General features: G+C 37.7%; 2 protein-coding genes across 2 annotated transcripts in view; one reads left to right on the forward strand and one right to left on the reverse strand.

The window, feature by feature from the left end:
- Positions 1 to 4852: 4852 nt before the first annotated feature.
- On the reverse strand, positions 4853 to 10831 carry cldn10a (claudin 10a). The gene is made up of 5 exons (XM_056266973.1): positions 10483 to 10831; positions 7548 to 7709; positions 7365 to 7446; positions 7168 to 7272; positions 4853 to 5627 (listed from the first exon to the last, which is right to left on the reverse strand). Exons 1-5 carry the CDS (start codon positions 10700 to 10702, stop codon positions 5483 to 5485), a joined length of 714 nt encoding a protein of 237 aa, XP_056122948.1. The 5' UTR covers positions 10703 to 10831; the 3' UTR covers positions 4853 to 5482.
- A 10240-nt stretch (positions 10832 to 21071) lies between these two features.
- abcc4 (ATP-binding cassette, sub-family C (CFTR/MRP), member 4) overlaps positions 21072 to 21626 on the forward strand; it is a 45484-nt gene continuing 44929 nt past the window's right edge. Inside the window, exon 1 of the mRNA XM_056266961.1 lies at positions 21072 to 21265. Within this exon, the coding sequence (XP_056122936.1) occupies positions 21180 to 21265 (86 nt within the window). The 5' untranslated portion in view covers positions 21072 to 21179. The remainder of the gene's footprint in view (positions 21266 to 21626) is intronic.

Genomic DNA, 21626 nt, shown 5'->3' on the forward strand with positions numbered 1-21626 from the left:
ATAGCAGAGCGGTAGAACTGACGGTTCGATCATCAAGATGACATGGGTTCAAATCCCGAACAAACATGGTCTACTGCAAATTTTATATTTATTAATGCAGAGAGATTTGTCTAGCTCTAAAACTCTGTTACACCATACAGTTTTTTGGTTATATTTATAAAATAAAATTACCATGCATTTCCATTTTACACTATCGAACAGAACGACGTTGCATCTGTACCAATCGTACGAGGCTACCAATCATAATTTCAAAAGCAGTTCTGTAAAAAAAGTAATTTTACATATATAGCCTATATATATTTTTTTTTATTTTTTTTATTAGGCCTATTATTATTATTATTTTGATTCCCTACAACCTAGAGTTTTTAAAAACATGGTTTTAAGTAAAGTGTGATTTGCCAGGAGGGACGGGGATTTCCTTCTGGTCTAAACATCCCTGCTTCTGCTGAATTATTTGAATCCCCACACCCCTCCCTCCACAGCTAATCAATGCTATAGGCTACTTCACCAATAGACCATATCAAATATAAAATAGAGATATGCAACAAGCACGTTTAAACAACGACAAACAATAAAATCAAAACCAGCGTTTCAGTTGTTCATTAGTTCAAGTGGCCTTAATGCATGCACGGCTTTTCAAAATTTCACAAAGCGTTTTGAGATTATTTTGAATGAAATATTGAAGTTTATAATTAAGTGTTTTGGCAGACCACGCCGAGTGGCCCTATGCATTTTTCTAAAGTCGGGTTTTATTCGAACTTTTGCTAACGACAAAAACAGTTTATCTGTCGTCTCTGTCTCCGGGAACTGCGCGTCACAAAAATGAACCGAAAGCCACTTCAGCTCAGTCACTATAAGAAATCGGCTCTGTCTAAAGCCTTTAAATGTCTAAATATTCTGGCTAATAAATGTTATCTGATTATGTAATCCATATGAAAACGAGAGGTACAGAGGATGTACTCAAACATGTAGCCTGTAAGCGCTTCCCAATGAGAAAATGACAAGACAAGGGTGAAAATCTCGCTCTAATTAAATGTAGCAGGCTAAATCGCCCTGAATTAAAATGTAAAAACAGATCAAATAATGCATTTGTCGAAATGTTGCGATATTGTTTCATTTAAGTTCATAATTATTCAATACATGTTATTTAATTTAGCAGCATTACCACGAAGCACCGTGGTTCGATATTTATTTGAATAAAAAATAAAAATAAAAAAACTTAATTCACAAATTGCATGCCTGGTTGAAAGGATCCAAAGATCCCTATAGACTTTAATATTGAGTTGAACATTTTGTTCATGAAAACAAATTAACATGCGTTTTTTCAGATTATATTTAGTTTTGCTTGGAAAAAGCTGGCCCAAACCAGTTTTATTTCATCAATTACTGAAATAATTAAATATTTAGTAATAAGCTTTTATGACAGAAATATCACTAGGCTACATGTAACTTAAATCATTTAATTCCTTCATTATCAACACTGTCTAGAATAGCGATTTAAGTGTGAATTGTGACTTCTCTTTGTGTTAAATCAGCCTCAGACTCCAATAGCCGGTGGGGGGTTGGAGGGACAGTTCAGTGCTGTATCGAGCGCGCAGGACAATAGGCATAGGTGTTAATGTTCCTCTTTCATATGGAGAGCGAGGGAGACTAAATAAACTTGTTAAAAAGAGATTCAGCGCGAGAGAGGCAAAGAAAAACGCATGTTTTAATTTAATTATGTTGCTTTGGACAATTTTCGTTTTGTAGGCCTACTGTTTTAATTGTTTAATATAGCTGTCATTTCTTTGGCAATACAAATTTAAAATGTCGCAAGAATAAGATTAGCCTAGTGTTTCTTATTTTGCATCGCAAAAGAAATAAACTCTAAACCCGATGCAACCCTGTTTTAAATAAAAAAAACTGTCCCGACACTTTATTTAAACCTTGAAATGTTCGAACTTGGTTTCAAACTTAAGTAATTTTAGTGTTCTTTTACATTACACAATAATTTAGCAGACTAAAGACGTGCTTCTTCATTTTCATTTTCTGATGCAATCGGCTGACAATCTTCCTTCATCAGTTTTTGTCCTTTGTGCAGCGGCTGCGGTTCCAGGAATGTAGCAAATTTATGTTGTAATAATAATTAAACAAAACTCTTGACTTTAAATAAGTAAACAGTTATAAACAGTTAGCTATTTAAGCATCAAGAAGGTTAAACATAAACGCTGTAGGGCAACATCGGTTAACAACATGTATGCTACATTGAGATTCGATCCGAGTCGATTGAAGCTCCTCGAAGCTCGTGTTGTTGCGTTAACCACTGAGCTATCGTCTATACGTCTGTGACTGTTTTTATTGCAATGTTTTACTTTTTCATTATTTATTCAATTTCATTTCAGTAGCCTAATTTCAGTATTGTGATTATGAATTATTTTAACTACGTTTCACTTGTTGAATTCATCTGCTACCAGCTTTCAAACGCTCTGAATCAGTGCGGTGCGGCAGCAGATTACGCATTAGAGAGAATAAACAAACACTTTTCAGAGTCTATGATTGTAGCGCCTCTTGGCGGTAAAAGGCAGCAAATACACCCCACATTTTACCGCCGCGGTGGAACGGCTGATGTGGGCATTGTCATGGCTTGCCTCGACATTTGCGTTTGAATAGCGCGCGTCCTCCGTGGGCGTGTCAGATTAACGCGTAATGAAGTGTAATGAGCTGGGGAAAAAAAATCTGACAGCACTCTCTTTTCATACAGATTACATAAACTGAGAATATTTGTTTTTTTATATAAATTACATCATTAAAAAGAAGAGAATTCAAGCTTCATAAAGAAAAACCTCTCGTGCCTGTATGACAAGTATTTGCAGAGTTAGAGTTAATTTTTCGGACGTGTTTCAGAATGGACTGCACTGACAGAGAGAAGGCAAAACTCGCATCATGTTTATTTTTCTTTATTTGACAAAAAGCACAAAACTTTGTTTTTATTGTGAGTATACAGAAAAATAATAGACAATTAACAGGATCGATTGATGTATAACACTTATATGTACGATCAAAATCAACAGAGTATTTTAAGTCTATTTTTCTGCTATGTGAAAAAAAAACGGCAAAACGCGCGGGCGCGTTTCTGGTCCCCAGAGGGTTAATTTTAAAATGACTTGGTAGCAGGGGGCCCCATGATGAAGCTCCGCCCCCACTGTACTGAGAGTCTAGCTCCGCCCCTGCTCCCATGTATTTATTATGTCTATGCTCCCTCCTCCTCATCCGCGCACTAACCCCCAAAACCCCGCCCCCAAGTCCTTCTTGTCGGTGATTGGCTGGAACTGTTTGTCATGTTTCGTGGAGCGGGTTAGCCCAGTTTGTCTACAGAGATCGCGTTTCTTTACAGTGTGTTCAGGGGACAGGCAGCCAGCGGTTAGTGAGGAGATGTTTGCTGTATGTGACAAAAAATGTTTTGGCCTAAAAAACGCGTGACATCGCTTAGAGCACCTTTAAGTAGGCCTACACTTAAGTTGCCTTTTATTTCATTAATAGGTATTATCTGCAAGTCAAGTTTTTAAAAACATATACTTTTAAGATTTGAATACACTACAAGTGCACATTTAATACAGTTAAGTGCACTTCTTCTTCACGAGGCTGTGCACAGGTTAGATTATCTGTTTTTAGGTGCTGTTCAGGGTGCCGTTTTCAAAAGGCCCTTTATTTCCACAAAATAGCCGCAGGGTTCATAACATTATTAATTTCATAAAAGTGTGTGTGTGTGTGTGTGTGTGTGTGTGTGTGTTGTAATATACTGTCCCAGATTCCGGCGTTTGATGTTGCGTTCTGAGCTTTGATCAGGTGTAGAGGGGACTTGCTCTATCTCCTGCAGAATAAGGGACCTTCTGAGAATATAAAGATCAGTGCTTTCTTCATGGTTTTTAACTAATGAAGCCAAGACTGTGATGCTGAATTACGCCTTTGTTTGCTGGAAGCCATTATCCCAGTGGCTCTTTAGAAACAGCGCTTCACCTCTTACTAAGATAGCCTACATTATCTTCAGTGGAAGGGCCAGTCAGAGATGTCTTTTCTTGCTAGTCTTAAACAAGACCATGATGCCCTCTGGTGGCCAGTTTTACACTTGTTTATTAGAAGCGTTTTTCTAAATTTGATATTTAAACAAATCTTTAAGCCTAAGTATTAAGATTTGGTGCAGATTTGTGGTACTGTGATAAAACAATGTTCTCTGAACGTTCAAAATATCCCCCTTTTTTTGGGTGGGGGGCAACATTCCACAAATGTTATGGGAACGTTACTTTGAATGTATAAAAAGTGTTTTTTTTTTCAGCCAGGGCCCTTAGAATTGTCCTAATCTTCCATCACCCTTTTGGTTATCAATAAGCTTATCTATTATTATTTTTCCTTTCGATGGTAACATTTGGGAGATTCATCCAAAAATCAGTTAATCGGATTACAGTGAAAAATATATATTTTTAATGTTTTTGAAAAAAGTCTCTTATGTTCACAAAGCCTGCATTTATTTGCTCACAAATACAGTAAAAACAGTAATATTTTGAAATATTATTCTAATTTAAAATAAATGTTTTCTATTGAATATATACGGTATAAATGATGTAATTGAGTGAATTTTCAGCATCATTACTCCAATCTTCAGTGTTACGTGATCCTTCGGAAAGCATTTTAATATGCTAATAATCTAAGACATTCTAAAAAAAAAAAAACATTTTGGATTATCGTCAATGCATTTATTTGAAATAAATCTTTTTTTCAGGTCTTTACTGTCACTTCTGACCAATTTAATGCATCCTTGCTGAAAAAAAAAAGTGTTCATTTCTTTAAAAAAATAAACGACTGACCCTAAAATACTTTAAAACCTTATTCCCACAAAAAGCACAGAGACACTGAACACTTGTTTAAGGAAGAATCCGACAGAACAAGGAGACTCTGCCAACCGACCCGCACAGCCCACGGAAGCTCCAGCCACATGAAAGCTCTAAACACTGGGGTCAGAGTCTCGAGTTTCCACTGATCAGGAGGTGAAGAGAGACTCCAGGACCGGCGCAATTTCCGAACTGAGACAGCATGTTCCTGTGGTCAGTGGAGCGCAGCTGTTCTCCCCGTCTTCTCTGTCATCAGTTCACCTGACTTACTTCAAAGTCCCAAGTGAAGAAATCTGCCAATTGTTTCACAATGCCATACTTGTAAACTTTCTTGAGGTTTCTAATGGGTAATATATATGGATTGAAACTGTCTCAATTTATTGTTTATAGGTATATCTTAACCAAAATAGCCTCTGAAAAAGAAAAATATCTGGATAAATATATTTATAATATATGACAAATGCCTCTGTGCAGTCTTCTTGCTTCAAATGAGGAACGCAGCCTTGTGACCTCAGGTTCTCCATTCAAGGATGTGTTTGATAGTTGACTTTACACAGTGTGTGCTTGTTGGCCTTGATCACTTGTTGTCATTTCCAGCTTGACTGAGGATGCTGAAATCAAACGTACGCGTTCCTCTCGAACTGCCTGCCAGAAAAGCTTTGGTCTGGAGGATCTTTCTGAGGAGTCGCGGGGTTCTTGCCCATCTTTGTGATCTTGGTTCTTTTTGATATGAAAGACGTGGCTCCGTTGTAGGAGTATTCCCTGTCAGAGAGGACAATGATTTCAAGACATTAGAACCAGTGTTGTTATTGTTAACTAAAACTAAAACTATTAAAAAAAAATCAAAAACTAGTAATTAGAAAAAAAAAGTATAAGTGACTAAAACTGAAGTTAAAAAACTAAACAAATTAAAGTTTAGTTTATAAAATAAGAGCCAAGTCAAAATATTAATAAAACTACTTTATTATACTGTAAATAATACAGAACAAAAACACTTATTGCATTGATTCATAGCTTGATTTGCTGCACTGTGCCTTTAAGAAACAGTTTGACACAATTTTAAGTTTTAATGTTTAAGAATATTTTTTTAAATATCATACTACAATAAAATTACTGAATGGATTTGATGGATGGGCTATGTTTTAAAGAGGTGTATTTGACATGTAAACAGGGGCATTCATTTGTTAATATTTCAGGATGCTGACATGATAATTCCAAACGAAATTCCTTTTCAACCCTCCCAATGCATTATAAAAACTGTACATGCCATTTTCATTCCAGGGTCTGTTTGGACCCGGTGGAACGTAAGCTTGTAAAACAGTCATAACTCAAAAATGTTCAACTAAAATCATACTGTATCAGTAACTTCTCATTATTACACAAATGTTTTACAGTTTTAAGTGTTACCATGCTTTTACTTCATTTACCCCCTTTCATTTTTTTGTATAAATTCTTTGAAATGTTTCAAGAACTGTAGCAAAAACCTACAGATGCAAGAACATGTATATTGTAATAATCACATTTATTTGATATATTGTTAGATGAAATTTCTAATATGAGAATTACCAGGATGAACTCCATTATTACTACTCTTTTTTTTTTTTACAAAACAACATCAATATTACTCTGAAATGTTTTTAAACAAAATATATCAATTTTACTTGCATACAATTTTACTTTCAAATGAAAAAAATGACGCTAAACAGCTTGAATCTCCTTTTCATGCTGCAATGGTTCACCAATAGGTGGCAGCAAAGTGAAATATGGACTTTTCTTTTCTGAACCCTCTTTCCTTTTTCAAATTTAGACTATATTTAGTCTATAAATACATTCATTTGTTTGACAATTTTATTTAAATTTTAGAATTATTGTGTGTGCATGAGCGAGCATGTTTATAAACAAAATGTATTTTTACAGAAGTAATTTTAGACAAATCTAACTAACAGATGTAAGGAAGACACAGTTCACTTTCGGGTCAAAATGGACCCGAACTTAAAAGGCCTAAAAATTTAGTTTAAATGGTTATATCTCTTACATTGTATGTTAAAAAAATTCTGGGGGGAAAAAGTGTGTGTATTTTGACCATCTTACTTGTGGTCAAAATACACATCTTACCATCTTCACTTACAAAATTTCATCTTCGTTCTAAAAACAATGGATTTATTTTCTATTTTTTATGTACCTCTTCTGAGTCAAGATGGACCCGAATGCAATAGGAGGTTTAAATATATACAGTATATACATATATTAGGACCCCTTTAAAACAGGTAAAACAGTATGCATGTGGACATAAGAATCAGACCTGATAATGAATCCCTCTGACATGGAAAAGCAAAAGATAAATCCTCCAAGAATGCTGAGAACAGATCCTGCCCAGCCAATGAACAGGGCCGCCCCGAGTTCAAACCTAAATCCAAACAGGCAAAATACTGGTGCTGGTAATAGGTGATGAGACAGGAAATTGCAGGAAGAATGTTACAATGGGATGCTATTGCTTACTTCTGTTTCACAAATAAGGGGTCAAAAAACTCTGACGTTATCCGGTGTGCGTAGAGAGAACAGGCGGTCAAAGAGCAGATTCCTGCACAGAGGATGGGTGTATAGTTACAGGACACTCTCATTCGGAAAAGTGGGAATTGCAAATGCTTTAGAAAAGAAGAAACCATGACAGGCGATATTTACCACTGAGAATAAAGTGCAGTCCACATAGACAGGTGATCCTGGCTTTGGTGGTCTCTGATCCCCCTATTTTAGTACACTTCATGCCCACTAGCGCCAGGATAGCTCCAAAAAATCCCAGGCACACAGCTGAGATCATCAGTCCACGACACACCTGGATATAAGCTGCAGGAACAGCAGAAGCAGAAGCAATATATATATATATATATATCAGGGAAGAATTTATTATACAATCACTGGGATAAACAGGAAGGGTTTTTTCTGCTTGCCTGGTCGGGCCAGTAGATCAGATTTCTGCTTGCACTAACATTTTCACTGGTGCCAACACACAAAAAAATGTTAATGAAAATGTATCATTTAAATATATAATTTAACATATTTATTTATTTATTTTATTTCTGCTTATTTGGTTTTTAATACAAATTAAATCAAGTTTTATTTTTGTTAATTTTATTTAATCTGTTCTGATTATTTCATGATTATTTTTAAACCCTTTTTATGTAAAGCACAATAAATTGTATATGTATATATATTAGGGCTGTCAAATGATTAATCGTGATTAATCACATCCAAAATAAAAGTTTTTGTTTACATAATATATGTGGGTGCACTGTGTATAATTATTTTATATATATATAAATACACACACATGCTTGTATATATTTAAGAAATATATTTGCATGTATATACTGTATATAGATTTATATATAAATATTTTATATATAAATAATATTTTTTTCTGAAAATTAATATGCATGTGTGTGTATTTATATATATACAAAATAATTATACACAGTGCACCCACATATATTATGTAAACACAAACTTTTATTTTGGATGTGATTAATCACGATTACTCATTTGACAGCCCTAATATATATATAATACAATAACTGAATTATTAAAATTATTGTAAACTATTAGAAAATGTATTTTAAACCTTGTATTGTTATTATTATTAATTATTTATAAAAAAAATATAAGTTTTCTTTACAGAGAAAATCTACAATAAAAGCTAAAGGTAAAAGTCATACTAAATAGGTATAAAGTCATAAATTCATAAACTTGGTCTGGAAAATGGTGGAATACATGGCGAAACACTACAGATCGGTTTATTATTTACAACCCATTCTTACTGATGCTACCAAGACTAACACAAGTCATTCTTGCAACTTCGATAACACCTCATCTATGTTATGATGTCACTGATACTCCCAGTAATGTACATTGAAAATGGGCCTCACACCTTAGCAACCACATAGCAACATGCTCAGGGTGCGTCTCAATCAGCTCCCCGGCTCGTGAATCAGTATATCGTGTCCACAAATCCGGGCACTGGTAAGGACCCTGGTTCACTTACGCATTGGGACAGTGATTACTCAATTTTTCGATATGTTACCGCCGGTATAAATCGACAACTAGCAGGACCTATATATTTTTCACACATTTTTTTATGCCGTATAAACAGATTGTTCTGTAACATATGTGTTCATTAGTGATTTATGCTGACATACAATAAAAAGAAGTTTGTCTTTTCAAATCTTCTATCGCGTGTCATTATATTTATTTATGCTCGTGCGTTTCGTGCTTTAGAAATGTGACATAATTTCCAGTAAGGGAACATAGATGCTCCCTGGTTTTCAGGGTGCATTGTGGGATTTGTTTAGGGAGCGAACATTCTAGTGCACTGGAAGCATTTTGCGATTGAGAAAGCCCTTAAAATGGCCGATTCCCTGATCAGTGCCCTGACTACTGATGAACTATTGAGAACACCTCACCAAGCATACGACATGACAATCTCCCTCAACACTAGCCTGGGAAAACCCAGACAACTTCCGGCAAATTTAGATTTGCTCTGAAAGTTAGTCTGGCAAAGAGCTCATTCAAGCTCATTTCCAATCCGCCGAAATCGAGGCACCAATCAGAAACGTTGGGGCGGGCTTTACACGATGACGACAGCGCTGGGATTTTGAAGCAGATTTTGTAGCCTACATTACAAAGATGGATGCCGCCGTCGAACATCACTCGTTCGAATCAGCTATCGCGTCTGTTTTAAGCGATTTGAATGTTTCCTTTTAGTTAAAAACCGAGCAAAGAACAACACTCGGGAGATGTTTCTCCGCCGCTCTGCATACGTCATCTCCTTCATCGCTCTGATTGGTTTTAGGTCTATCCGCGACGTCCGTTGGTGACGCCCCTCTGGAAATGATTTGTCTACGACGCTTTGCCAGACCAAAACTCAGTTACAACTGAGAATGGTCTGGTTTTAACCAGGCTACCTCAACACATGTAGCATCTTTCATTAAACTGAATCATCACAGCACAAATATGCAGTGCCTCAAACAAGCCAATAATGCAATAAACATTCAATACATGACCTATTTAACCACCTGCTTTTGCACGGCAGCCTGAGGGAACTGTGTCGGTGTGCTTTCTCCTGTATGTGGGTGTGCAATCCAGACATAATTGAGCTAAAGTGTGGTTATTATAAACACTATTTTTCTACTTGCCTTGAGATAATACTGTACATTCCTGCAGGTTGTAACAGAAGTAGCGAGTCAGAAATAGAGTTTGAGACAAGCAGACCATTTTGTGTCTCTTTTACTTCCACAGAGCTCAAATTATTGCATTCTTAAACTGGTGTCAGCATCATGTTAAACGCATTCAGCACAATTATAACAACACAATAAACTCCCTGTTTAAATGGTCCAGTGATCGGTTTGGCTTCGGTTTGTTTGTGTTGTGGAAGCTTCTGCCTAAAGCAGCATTAGGGCAATCCAACACCATACTACTCTTTTTTTCCGAACAATTAGACACCCGGATCTTCTGGGGGAAGGAAAAGGGACCAATAACTCACAAACACAGTCACACCATTCATTCAGGCAAGAAATAAAAAGTCAATACATATCAAAGTCAATAAAAGTAAGTAATAAAGTACCATCCAGTGCGAGCATAGAAGGAAAGTCCTTGCAGTTGGAGACTCCGGTTGAATCCGTAACGCACGTCTTCCAGAGATTGGACCAAAATGTTGCCGTGGTGATGACCGTCCCATCCACTGACGACACTTTCCAGTAGTCAGTTGGGATTGTGGAGGAGATCAGAATCCATCCAGATATGGTGAAAATGAAGGCAATAATCTCTGTTCCCATATTACCCATGTCCCAATGTTCTATTAAAGTTAAATGAGGAGAAAAGTCTGGTCGAGGCAGGAATCAGTTCATTCGTAAGGGGTTCTGAGTCTGGACTGAACCGTTTGTTGACGGGTCTCCCCCCAAAGCTGCTTTATATTCAGCAGGGAGGGCTCTGGCTACTAACCTTTTCAACAGCTGACCAATAGCTTTTTGTTTTCACATTAACTACCCACGACACCACACACACACTCGCATACACACACACCCACCCAAACATCACTCTGCAAGAATCATTTTAAGCGAGTCTGCAAAGATGCTGGAGGTCAGGAGGTGAGTACATTAAAGATGGGTGTTATTGGAAGGGCCTGAAAAGTCAATGCTTCTAGCGGATATTGAGGAAAAATGTTCAGATAAGGGTCTGATGTGAGAGATAGAACTTTAAAGTATGTCATTTTGCATTTAGGATTCATTTGGACCAGTGCTATTTTGTATGTACGGTTATTTCACCCAATAATTAAAATTCTGTCATCATTCACTCCCCCTCATGTCGTTCCAAACCCGTAAGACTTTCGTTCATCTTCGAAACACAAATTAAGATATTTTTAATGGAATCTGAGAGATTTCTGTCCCTCCATTGACAGCTACGCAACTACCACTTTGACGCTTTAAAAAGTTCATAAACAGAGATTGTAAAATCCATTTGAATTGTGCGGTTTAGTCCAAATTTTGTGAGGAGACTCGATCGCTTTATATGATGAACAGATTTAATGTAGGCTTTATTCACACATAAACATTGATCAGCAAACATAAACAGAAGCTCAAACGTGCTGCGTAACACGAATGAACCTCATTGGTTCTCACACGTCACGCGATAATGCTTGAGCTTCCATACTGATGTGTGAGTTGATGAATGTTTAAATGTGAATAAAAGCCTAAATTCAATCTGTTAATCATAAAGCGATCGTTTCTCTTCAGAAAATTTGGACCAAACCACTCAATTCATATGGATTAGTTTTACTATCTCTTCTGTCCATGTTTGGAAGGACATGAGGATGAGTAAATGCCTTTAATATTTTGAATTAGTTTTTAATTTGTATATTTCAGTTTTCATTTTCATTCAATTATAATTCAACTTTTAGTAATTTGGGTTTTTTATATGTTTAAATTTTTTATGACGGTAATTTTTTTCAGTCTTAATTTGAGTTAGTTTAGTATATCAAGTTAAAATAAATGAAAATAAAATAAGGTTAAGGTCAAGTTTCTTATATTTTATTTTATTTCAGTTGATGTTCAAAAACGTTTTTTTTTATGGTTTCAGTTTAACTATAATAACCAAGATTTGGACCGAGGTTGAGGTTTCGTTGCCATCTAGAGGTACTGTAAGAATTTGGGTGAATCCTGTTTGATATGAGAATGAATCAAAAATGATTTATTGTTATAAAAGCACCAGTTTTATCTTTCATTGGTATTCATGTTTTTGCATTAGTCCTGCAATTATGTTTTTATGTGTTAAAAAGTGTGCTTCAAAACTCGTAGGAGAGAGTGCATGTAACATATTCACACTGTCTAGAATTTCAGTCATGCTTCCTGTGTGAACACTACACCTTGAGCTTAAAATAACAGATCTTCACTTTTCTAAAATGTCACCGGTGTTTAATAAAAAAGGAGCATTTGGCAAGAATATTGAAATGGTAAATGTGTTTGTATGTGTGAGTTGGAGAGCATGTTTGTGTAACCAGGAGGCTCCAGTTAGCAGAGGTCAAATGGGTCTTCCTGCCTGTTCTCAGGCTCAGATCCTGTTAAAGGTTTCCCTCAGTCCCCCAGAGGGATACAAAACATAACCTGACCTGACCAAAACATTGAGGCTTCTTCAGTCAACAGCTGCTCGGCTCAGCCAAGAACACATAAATTACAATTATATAATGTTTGAAGGTAGTATCAGTTACATTGATCATTTCATTTAATAACTTATTAGGTCAACACAACAACAGCGTCATTTCGGGAATGCAACAAAACCTTTACAAAATAAATTGGCTACAAAAATTACCAAACTAGATTAGATATTTTCTGAAGAAACTGTAAAAGGTCATGTGGTTTTAGTAAACGATGCTTTGTTCAATAATAACTATTAAAAAATGTTTCAAATGTTCAAAACAGGCGACATATCTATATATATATTTTACCAGTTTTTTTTGTATAATTTGTATAACATTTGTATAATAAAAAAGTAAGAACAGTAATTGTTTCTTATTGGCCTGAGTAGCCAAGCCCCCCATAAAACACACTAAACAAACACTACCAACCCGATCTCATGAGAAAACGTAACTAGAAGCTGACGATTTCATATGAATTTCATGTGATTTGTACAAAAACGTTAACCTGACTCCGCCAGATGGATTTGCTCCGCATATCCATCTGGAAACCTTCCGTTGAAGTAGTTTTGGTAAGGGGCGAAAATACTGGTTAGCTGATCGGCCTATGTTGGTGATAGACGGGCCAAATCAACCAATCAGATCAACGAAGCATATGACGTACTAACAGAGCGTATCTTTTCCTCTGAGAAAAGCCTCCAGAGCAGTGTTTTGCTCTTCTTTCAGTGAAGAAATACTCTGTAATTCCGATAAAACTTGCTCGATAGCCACGCTGATGCTAGTTTCATCCGCTGAAGCCGACATGTTCTTTAGACTGAACTGACGCGCTTCTCGTTGCGTCACACCTCAACCCGCCTCAAAGCCAACGCTGATTGGACGTTCGTTTGGTGAACTGCTCCCAAATTTTCTTTAACGGAAAGTATCCAGACTGATCTGCGAGTGAAACCTTGAAAGCTCGCGAGATCAGGATGGTCTCACGAGGCTACAAAAACGTACGCTGAAAAAGCAACGAAGGTCCACCCCTAAAGCTAACTGTCAGTGGGGCATAAGCAGATACAACATACAACACATACAACTGAGATTGTACAAATTCATGCAAATTAGCCACTAATTCGCCAAAACGGAAAATAGGTATGAATTGGCGTTACAAACTGTCAGATTCATCTGCACAGAAGAGCAGTGCTGAAAAGCACAACTCTGGAAATAACTTTTTAAAAAATGTTTGCATTTCTATGTGGTTGCTATGGTGTAGCTAGGTAGTGGCCTACTGGTCAAAGACAAAAACGTATCGGGTCAAAAGGCTTTGCTCCCTCTTCAATCCACACGTTTCCATCCACACGTTTTTATCCGCATTAAGTGATATCGAATGAAAAATGCCTTATGGAAACTGTATGTCAAATTCGATTGAATTTCATGAATATCGACTCAAATGAAATACGATCGGTCTCATCGGATTTTATCTTGATCGATATACGGCTTATGCGATAAACGCGGATGGAAACGTTATTATGGTGCAATCCATTTTGCCTAGTAAAATTTTGTTCACAAATGTTGTGAATGCTTGAATGTTGTGCAATTCGGTGAGAAAATGAATGGAAACACCTTAACATGTCTCAAATCAATTCGATATACCAATTTGATCGCAAAACAGCATGTGACATCATTACGCACAGGTTTTTATCCGCTTTAAAGCCGTTTGAAGGAAACACACTTTCACCAGCTTTATTCGCATAAGGTTTTTTACCGAACTTCAGATAATTCGATTGACAAGTGGATGGAAACATGGCTTGTTATGACTCTGATCTATACACAATAGTCAACATTTGAAGTGGCTCAAAAAAGTTCATCACAGTGTTGTCCAAAGACAGGAACGGGTATTGGTCAAAATTCATGCATAACTTTGATAAAAGGTTTGATCCACTTCACATGTTGACTACTGTACTGTACACTCACCAGCCACTTTATTAGGTACACTTTGTTAGTACCGGGTTGGACCCCCTTTTGCAACTGTTTTGGTATTTTTTTCCTATACTATGGAAGTCAATGCGTGCCGTCAACTCTCTAGTTACCAACATTTGTTTATTCTTCTTTTGTGCTCAACAGAAGAAAGAAACTCATAGTTTGGAACAACTTAAGGGTGATTAAATGATGACAACATTTTCATTTTTGGTTAGTGGTTCATTTTCATTAAAGGTCAGATGAATATCACTGGAAAAAGAAAGGGTTATGAACAGGCAAAAGTTTTAGGACCCGCATTAATAACTAAAAAAAGCTTTCCAGCGCTGTAGAGAGTAGCAGGAAGGCCTGAGAATGGGGTTGCGTTGTTTCTGCTCCATACGTGAGCAACATTGGTTTTGAGTGTGTGCTGCTGACGACTAACAATGAACTCTTGCTTGTATATACTCTTGTGTATATGTTCATTTTTTGTTCTTCTTTCTCGTTCGTTCGTCGTCTTCGCTTTATTTTTCGAAAAGTTTCATTTTGCTTCTCTTTAGCTATGATCAAGAGACATCCACTCTTGCGTTGCGTGTTTGTGCATTTTAGGGCCGGGCAATCCCAGACAGCAACATAGTGTCGGCCCAGATCCGACCCACATCTGGTACACGTTGAATCCACCTGTACTATATGTGGCCGACACTATGTTGCTGTCTGGGATGAAGGGTGGGGTGTGTTTGTTTGGGTTGATTTTAAATATCAACAGTGTTCAACAATGACCCTTTAGGGTATAGGTGGGCGATTTCGGACACAAACCCGAGTCTACATTGCTAAATGCGTTGAGTTGCTACAATGTGATTGGCTGATTAGATATTTGTGTTAATGAGCAGTTGAACAGGTGTGCCTAATAAAGTGGCCAGTGAGTGAAGATCAGTTAAGCAACTAAATAAAATACAAAATTACTAAACTTCTTTTCCACTGAACATGTTAGAGAGAAATTCTCTCTTGTGCCCGTGGGGATGGATGACTCAAAACAGCCAGTAATTGTTTTTTAGGTGAGCTGTTGCTGAGTGATACAAGGTCAGCGAGAACGTCAAACAAAATATCTGCTGTCATAGCAACCATATAGATTCCCTCGAGGAGATCCCTGTTTTGAGTCAAATTAAACTCATGTATCACCTCCACTGTGCAATTACACTGTTGCAAATTACATGTGTGAAATTAATCTTGCCATATGAAAGGGAGAATGTGGCACTTTTATGATTGCAGAATAATTTAGATGGGGCAGATTGAAGCACGCTGAGTGAAGTATACAGTTATTCATCTTCAGTAGCCTTAGCTTAAAGGTCACAAACCTGACATCATCATGGCATAACACTATGACTTCTTAGAAAAATGTGAAAGACTCAAATGAGTCACACAAAACTAGTTTATATTTGCATGCCAGAGTAGAGTACCCTCAAGTTAACTAAGATTTACCCTTGAAAAATGAATGACTTCATGATAGCATTCCCGGGAAAGTTGACTGAACATGTCTGTACATGTTTAAGAGCAATGCACCACTTACTGTTGAGGAGAGAGAGAAGGCTGGTGGCGTGATTGATAATGAGCGACACCTGCGCGACGCACCGGTCTCGTATCTCCTTTAGGGAGGAGCGAAGCATAAAGGAGGAGCGACGACAGTGGAGATCGAGAGAGGCCAGGCCTGGATTTACACTGAACAAAATTATAAATGCAACACTTTTGTTTTTGCCCCCATTTTTCATGAGCTGAACTCAAAGATCTAAGACTTTTTCTATGTACACAAAAGGCCTATTTCTCTCAAATATTGTTCACAAGTCTGTCTAAATCTGTGTTAGTGAGCACTTCTCCTTTGCCGAGATAATCCATCCACCTCACAGGTGTGGCATATCAAGATGCTGATTAGACAGCATGATTATTGCACAGGTGTGCCTTAGGCTGGCCACAATAAAAGGCCAGTCTAAAATGTGCCGTTTTATCCAAGGGGGTAATCCATCGACCGGAAGTTGAAGCCGTCCGGGTGCCGCCATGTTGTAGCAGAACTTCACTTGCGTTAGCATTTCCATTGACTCCCATTCATTTTGGCGTCACTTTGACAGCGAATAACTTTACATCTGAGGCGTTTAAAGACTCCATTTGTCCATTATTTATTTCTAAAGAAACACGACAATGTATAAAGGGCTCCATTACCTTCTGTTACATTATGGCCCCGTAGAAACAGTTTTTGTAAAAATAGGCTAACGATTGCGTCATAACCACTCGACTCTCTGTCGCGCTGTACAGAAATTACCGTACAGACAGGAGGAGAAGCTCGCAGGCAATCGGGGGGACGTCCCGTCAAGGGAGAAGCCCATAGAGAATGAGTCCATAAAAGCAACGGAATACTTACTCCTGCTCACTCACGCCAAAGAACTCTTTGCTCAAGTTCCCCGTCTCTGCAAGATTAACGTTGGCAATTTTCACGCACAGCTACTAGAAGATTAACGTCTGTCAGACAGGTTGCTCACGTCATCAAGCTTAGTTTGAGTCGGTTTGAGTCTGCGCGTCAGGAACGGAAGTGCTCAAAAATGGGCTTCAACTGTCTCAACTGAGTTCCAATGAGATGGCTCTGTCCACTTCTTATACTGTCTATGGTTTTATCACACAGCACAATGCCACAGATGTCGCAAGTTTTCAGGGAGCGTGCAATTTGCATGCTGACTGCAGGAATGTCCACCAGAGCTGTTGCCCGTGAATTGAATGTTCATTTCTCTACCAAAGACGTTTCAGAGAATTTGGCAGTATCCAACCGGCCTCACAACTGCAGACCATGTGTAACCACACCAGCCCAGGACCTCCACATCCAGCATCTTCACCTCCAAGATCGTCTGAGACCAGCCACCCGGACAGCTGCTGCAACAATCGGTTTGCATAACCAAAGAATTTCGGCACAAACTGTCAGAAACCGCCTCAGGTGAAGCTCATCTGCATGCTCGTCGACCTAACTGCAGTCATGTATGGCGTCGTGTGGGTGAGCGGTTTGCTGATGTCAACGTTGTGGATCGACTGGCCCATGGTGGAGGTGGGGTTATGGTATGGGCAGGCATTTGTGATGCGATCTGGGAAAACCCGTCGGATGTCGCGCTGGTACGTTTTTAGTAAGGTCTAAAAATAGATTGAATGTCAGTTTTTTTGTCAAAATTGGGTTTTCAATAAATTATTATTCTATTACATCTTGTTTATCATCTCTGAATATATCTTGGGAAAATTCACTAGTTTAGTGCAGAAAAATAGCGATTTATAGTGGCAAGCTGAAAACACTGTCTTTCTCTTTAAGAACACGCATGGCGGAGCAGAGGGGCAAAAAAACAAAATCACCCATTTAGCTCTCCTTCTCTTAACACTACAAAGACAGTTTCGCCTATCAAAATAAACCACATAACAGAATAAAGGTCCCGCCAGTCCTGTGTAAACTACAACGGCACGCAAGTTTTTATTTATTTATTTTTATCCAGCGTTATCGTGTGGTGTGATGCGGAGCACAAGAGAACAACAGAGTCTGAAGCTGCTCGCTTAAAAGACCTTGCTCGCCTCTCAATCGTCCAGTTTCAAAACGGTTTTCACAGGATGAATTTTGAGTTTGTAAGCTTTCGAATGATACCTACCGGTAATCTATGATGATTACTAAAATATGTGATGTAAAAAAAAGGCAATAGAAAAAGAGCGCCAGTCATCCCGCTAGCAGGACGTGACAGTTAATTAAACCATTTTTTCTCAAAATTCCATGTCACCCATTGAGCATGTTTAGGATGCTCTAGATCGGCATATACGACAGTGTGTTCCGGGTCCTGCCAATATCCAGCAACTTCGCACAGCCATTGAAGAGGAGTGGACCAACATTCCACAGGCCACAATCAACAACCTGATCAACTCAATGCGAAGGAGATGTGTTGCACTGCGTGAGGCAAATGGTGGTCACACCAGATACTGACTGGTTTTTTCACACCAGATAACGACCAGATACCCAATACAGTAAAACTGCACATTTTAGAGTGGCCTTTTATTGTGGCCAGCCTAAAATGTGCAATTATCTGTGCAATAATCATGCTGTCTAATCAGCATCTTGATATTGCCACACCTGTGAGGTGGATGGATTATCTCGGCAAAGGAGAAGTGCTCACTAACACAGATTTAGACATATTTGTGAACAATATTTGAGAGAAATAGGCCTTTTGTGTACATAGAAAAAGTCTTAGATCTTTGAGTTCAGCTCATGAAAAATGGGGGCAAAAACAAAAGTGTTGCGTTTATAATTTTGTTCAGTGTATGTTGTGTTTTGTTTTATGTGACAGCAGTCATCCGTGAGGGGCTGCTATCTTTACTTTCATTTTGTATTTGTTTATTTTACGTTTATTAAAGTTTTTGAATGTTCGCCGGTTCCTGCCTCCTTCTTCCCACAAAATCTAACCTTGTTACAACCACACAAATTTGAGTTACGTAACTCTGAAGAATATAATTTACGATACTCAACCTGAGCAAAGGTTAATAGTTAACCACTTTCAGCGCTGGCTTTGGAGTAAAGTTCACATATAAAACATTAAGCAAAGTAATAATGACTCAACAAGTTAGGCTTTACAGAGCATGGCATGGAAGTCAATCAATTCTAATGTGCAGTTCTGGCTCAGTTCAGGGCCTCCCTTCTCACGTGTGTGTGTGTGTGTGTGTGTGTGTGTGTGTGTGAGTCTGTGTCTGTCAGCATTACCTTTATCAGTGTAGTGGCCACCTGCCCTGTATCATTGTGGGTCTCTCATCTTCTGTTCTTTCAGTGCTTTAACTATATCGGAAATCCAATAAAGAGAGAGAGAAAAGGGAAGGAAGAGAGAGATTGAACATACATACAGTGTGTTTCTTAAAAAGGAATGAGATTGATATGTGATTGAGTTACACAATGTACTTCTACTTTGGTCATGATTTAAAGGGTACCTATTGTGCAAAATTCCCTTTTACATGGTGTTTGAACATAAATGTCTGTCGGCAGTGAGTGTACACACCCCCATAATGGTAATATCCACCCATTCTCATTTTTTAATCCCCATAAATCATAAGCAGCCAGTGTCTCAAAACAAGTGTTTGCAGATTATAGCTTTGTGATGTCACAAATGATTAGGCCCCGCCCAGGACTGCTGACGGACTCTGCCCTATTAGCATAGACCCCGCCCTGAATGAGCAGTACACAGTCCTCCATGTTTATCTCCTCACCATTCCATTTAATAGCAGAATTCAATAAAGAGATGTATTCTTATTAAAACTACTAAGTTATTCAGTCAAGAGCAGTGAGTGAGCAGCGGCTCATTTGCATTTAAGGACACGTGCATGAAAACAGCATCACTCAAAAATGGGCCTTTACAACATGGTATAATAAATGATCTGTGGGGTATTTTGAGCTAAAACTTTACAAACACATTATTGGGACACCTGAGACTTACTTACCTCAACTAAAGGGACATAATAGGTCAGCTTTAAAATGCAAAGTGAACAAAACGTTCTTTTGAATTGTTTAATGAATCGCTCGATCTTGTTCACAAACGAATCTTTTTATTTTACAGACTACTTTTGGTGTGTTCGAGAAGAATTGGAATAGTCATATGGAATTGTGTATGATACTTTTATTGTTTTATACTTTTATCCCTATTTATTGTAATTGTATGGAATGGAGAAGAACAACCAGTAGCTACATTATTCAAAATGTATCCATTTGTGTTTCACAGAAGACAAAAAAAAAAAAAAAATCATATGGGTTTGGAACAACATGAGGAAGAGTAAATGATTTTCATTTTGAAACATTCTATAAGTTAAAAAGACTAGATATGTTTTGTGTAACTTTTTGTTTTCCTCTGTTTAGAGACTCTAATTAAAGATGATTGCTTCCAGCACACTGCATGAGTGGGTTGTGTATGCAGAGCTAATAAAGAACAGATGGTAGACAAGAAGCCTCCTCATCCAGAAGCACATTCGAAGCACAATAACACAATCAAAGCTACAAATGTAGCTAGATCTCTTGCTTAATTTGCTTAAAAAGAGTAATAAACATAAACTTGAATCCTTCAACAATTGCACCTCGCAGCAATTTTCTGCAAATCTGCTGTTTCCTCCTGAGTTGGTTTACGGTTGATCTCAAACTCCTGCCGAATCCGATCCTCCTCAAAGAAAATTTACAAATCCTACTACGGTGAAGGTTTGGCTCATAAATATTAATTAGGTGACGTTCAACTAGTTGGTCTGATTGGTCGCAAAGTCGAGGATAGTAAATGAGCGCCGTTGTGCCTGGATATTAATTAGGAGGGTTACCAAGCAATGTAGGTATGTTTAATTAATATTCATGAGATAGTTCTTCACCATAGTGGGATTTGTAATCTTGTCACTGTCATATAAGTTAGCTTGATCAGTGTGAAAAACAAAAAAATGTATGTTAAATAATATGTTAACGCCTTTCCTATTAGCGCCTTGAGAGCCAATCAGAGTGAACTAAGCTGCTAGGGCGGGGCTCTTGTGTCACAGTAGGAAATGAAGGGTTTAACAGTTACCTCGACATTGACATGTGCGTGTTAGAAAGTTACACAACAGTTTATACAATAAATGTCTCGGACTGGTCGCAGGTTATGCGTGGAGTACCAGTGTTCAGCTGAACTGCAGGGAGGATGGCGAACGACATGGAGCCAATAAACAAAGATGCGAAAAGCAACCCTGCCGCAACAGCTAATCTCTTCTCACAGATATTTTTCTGGTAAGTTAAGCCGTTACGAATCGAGACAGGAGAAAGAGATCAGTTTATAGGCTATTTTGTGTTTTCTGTCGTGAAATTTAAAGTCTACAGATAATTTAAGCTTTGTGGCTATCGTTTCCTTATGTGTATTGTTTCAAACTAAAGGTAACGTTATTATTAGTTCAACTTATCTATTAAACTTTTCACACTGATGATATTCAGTGAACTTTATTCATTGTTGGTTCAAAGCATTTCTGAAAAACATTTATAATTACTTTCTATATAATGTATAATGTATACTTTTTAGATATTAGATAATTTTTGAAATTACATTCTTTTTACAGGGCGAAATAAAATTACCTGCTTGTTGGTTACACCAGAC

This window comes from Rhinichthys klamathensis, unplaced genomic scaffold (genome assembly GCF_029890125.1).
Source record: "Rhinichthys klamathensis goyatoka isolate OS25496 unplaced genomic scaffold, OSU_Roscu_1.1 h1tg000254l_1, whole genome shotgun sequence".
NCBI lineage: Eukaryota > Metazoa > Chordata > Actinopteri > Cypriniformes > Leuciscidae > Rhinichthys > Rhinichthys klamathensis.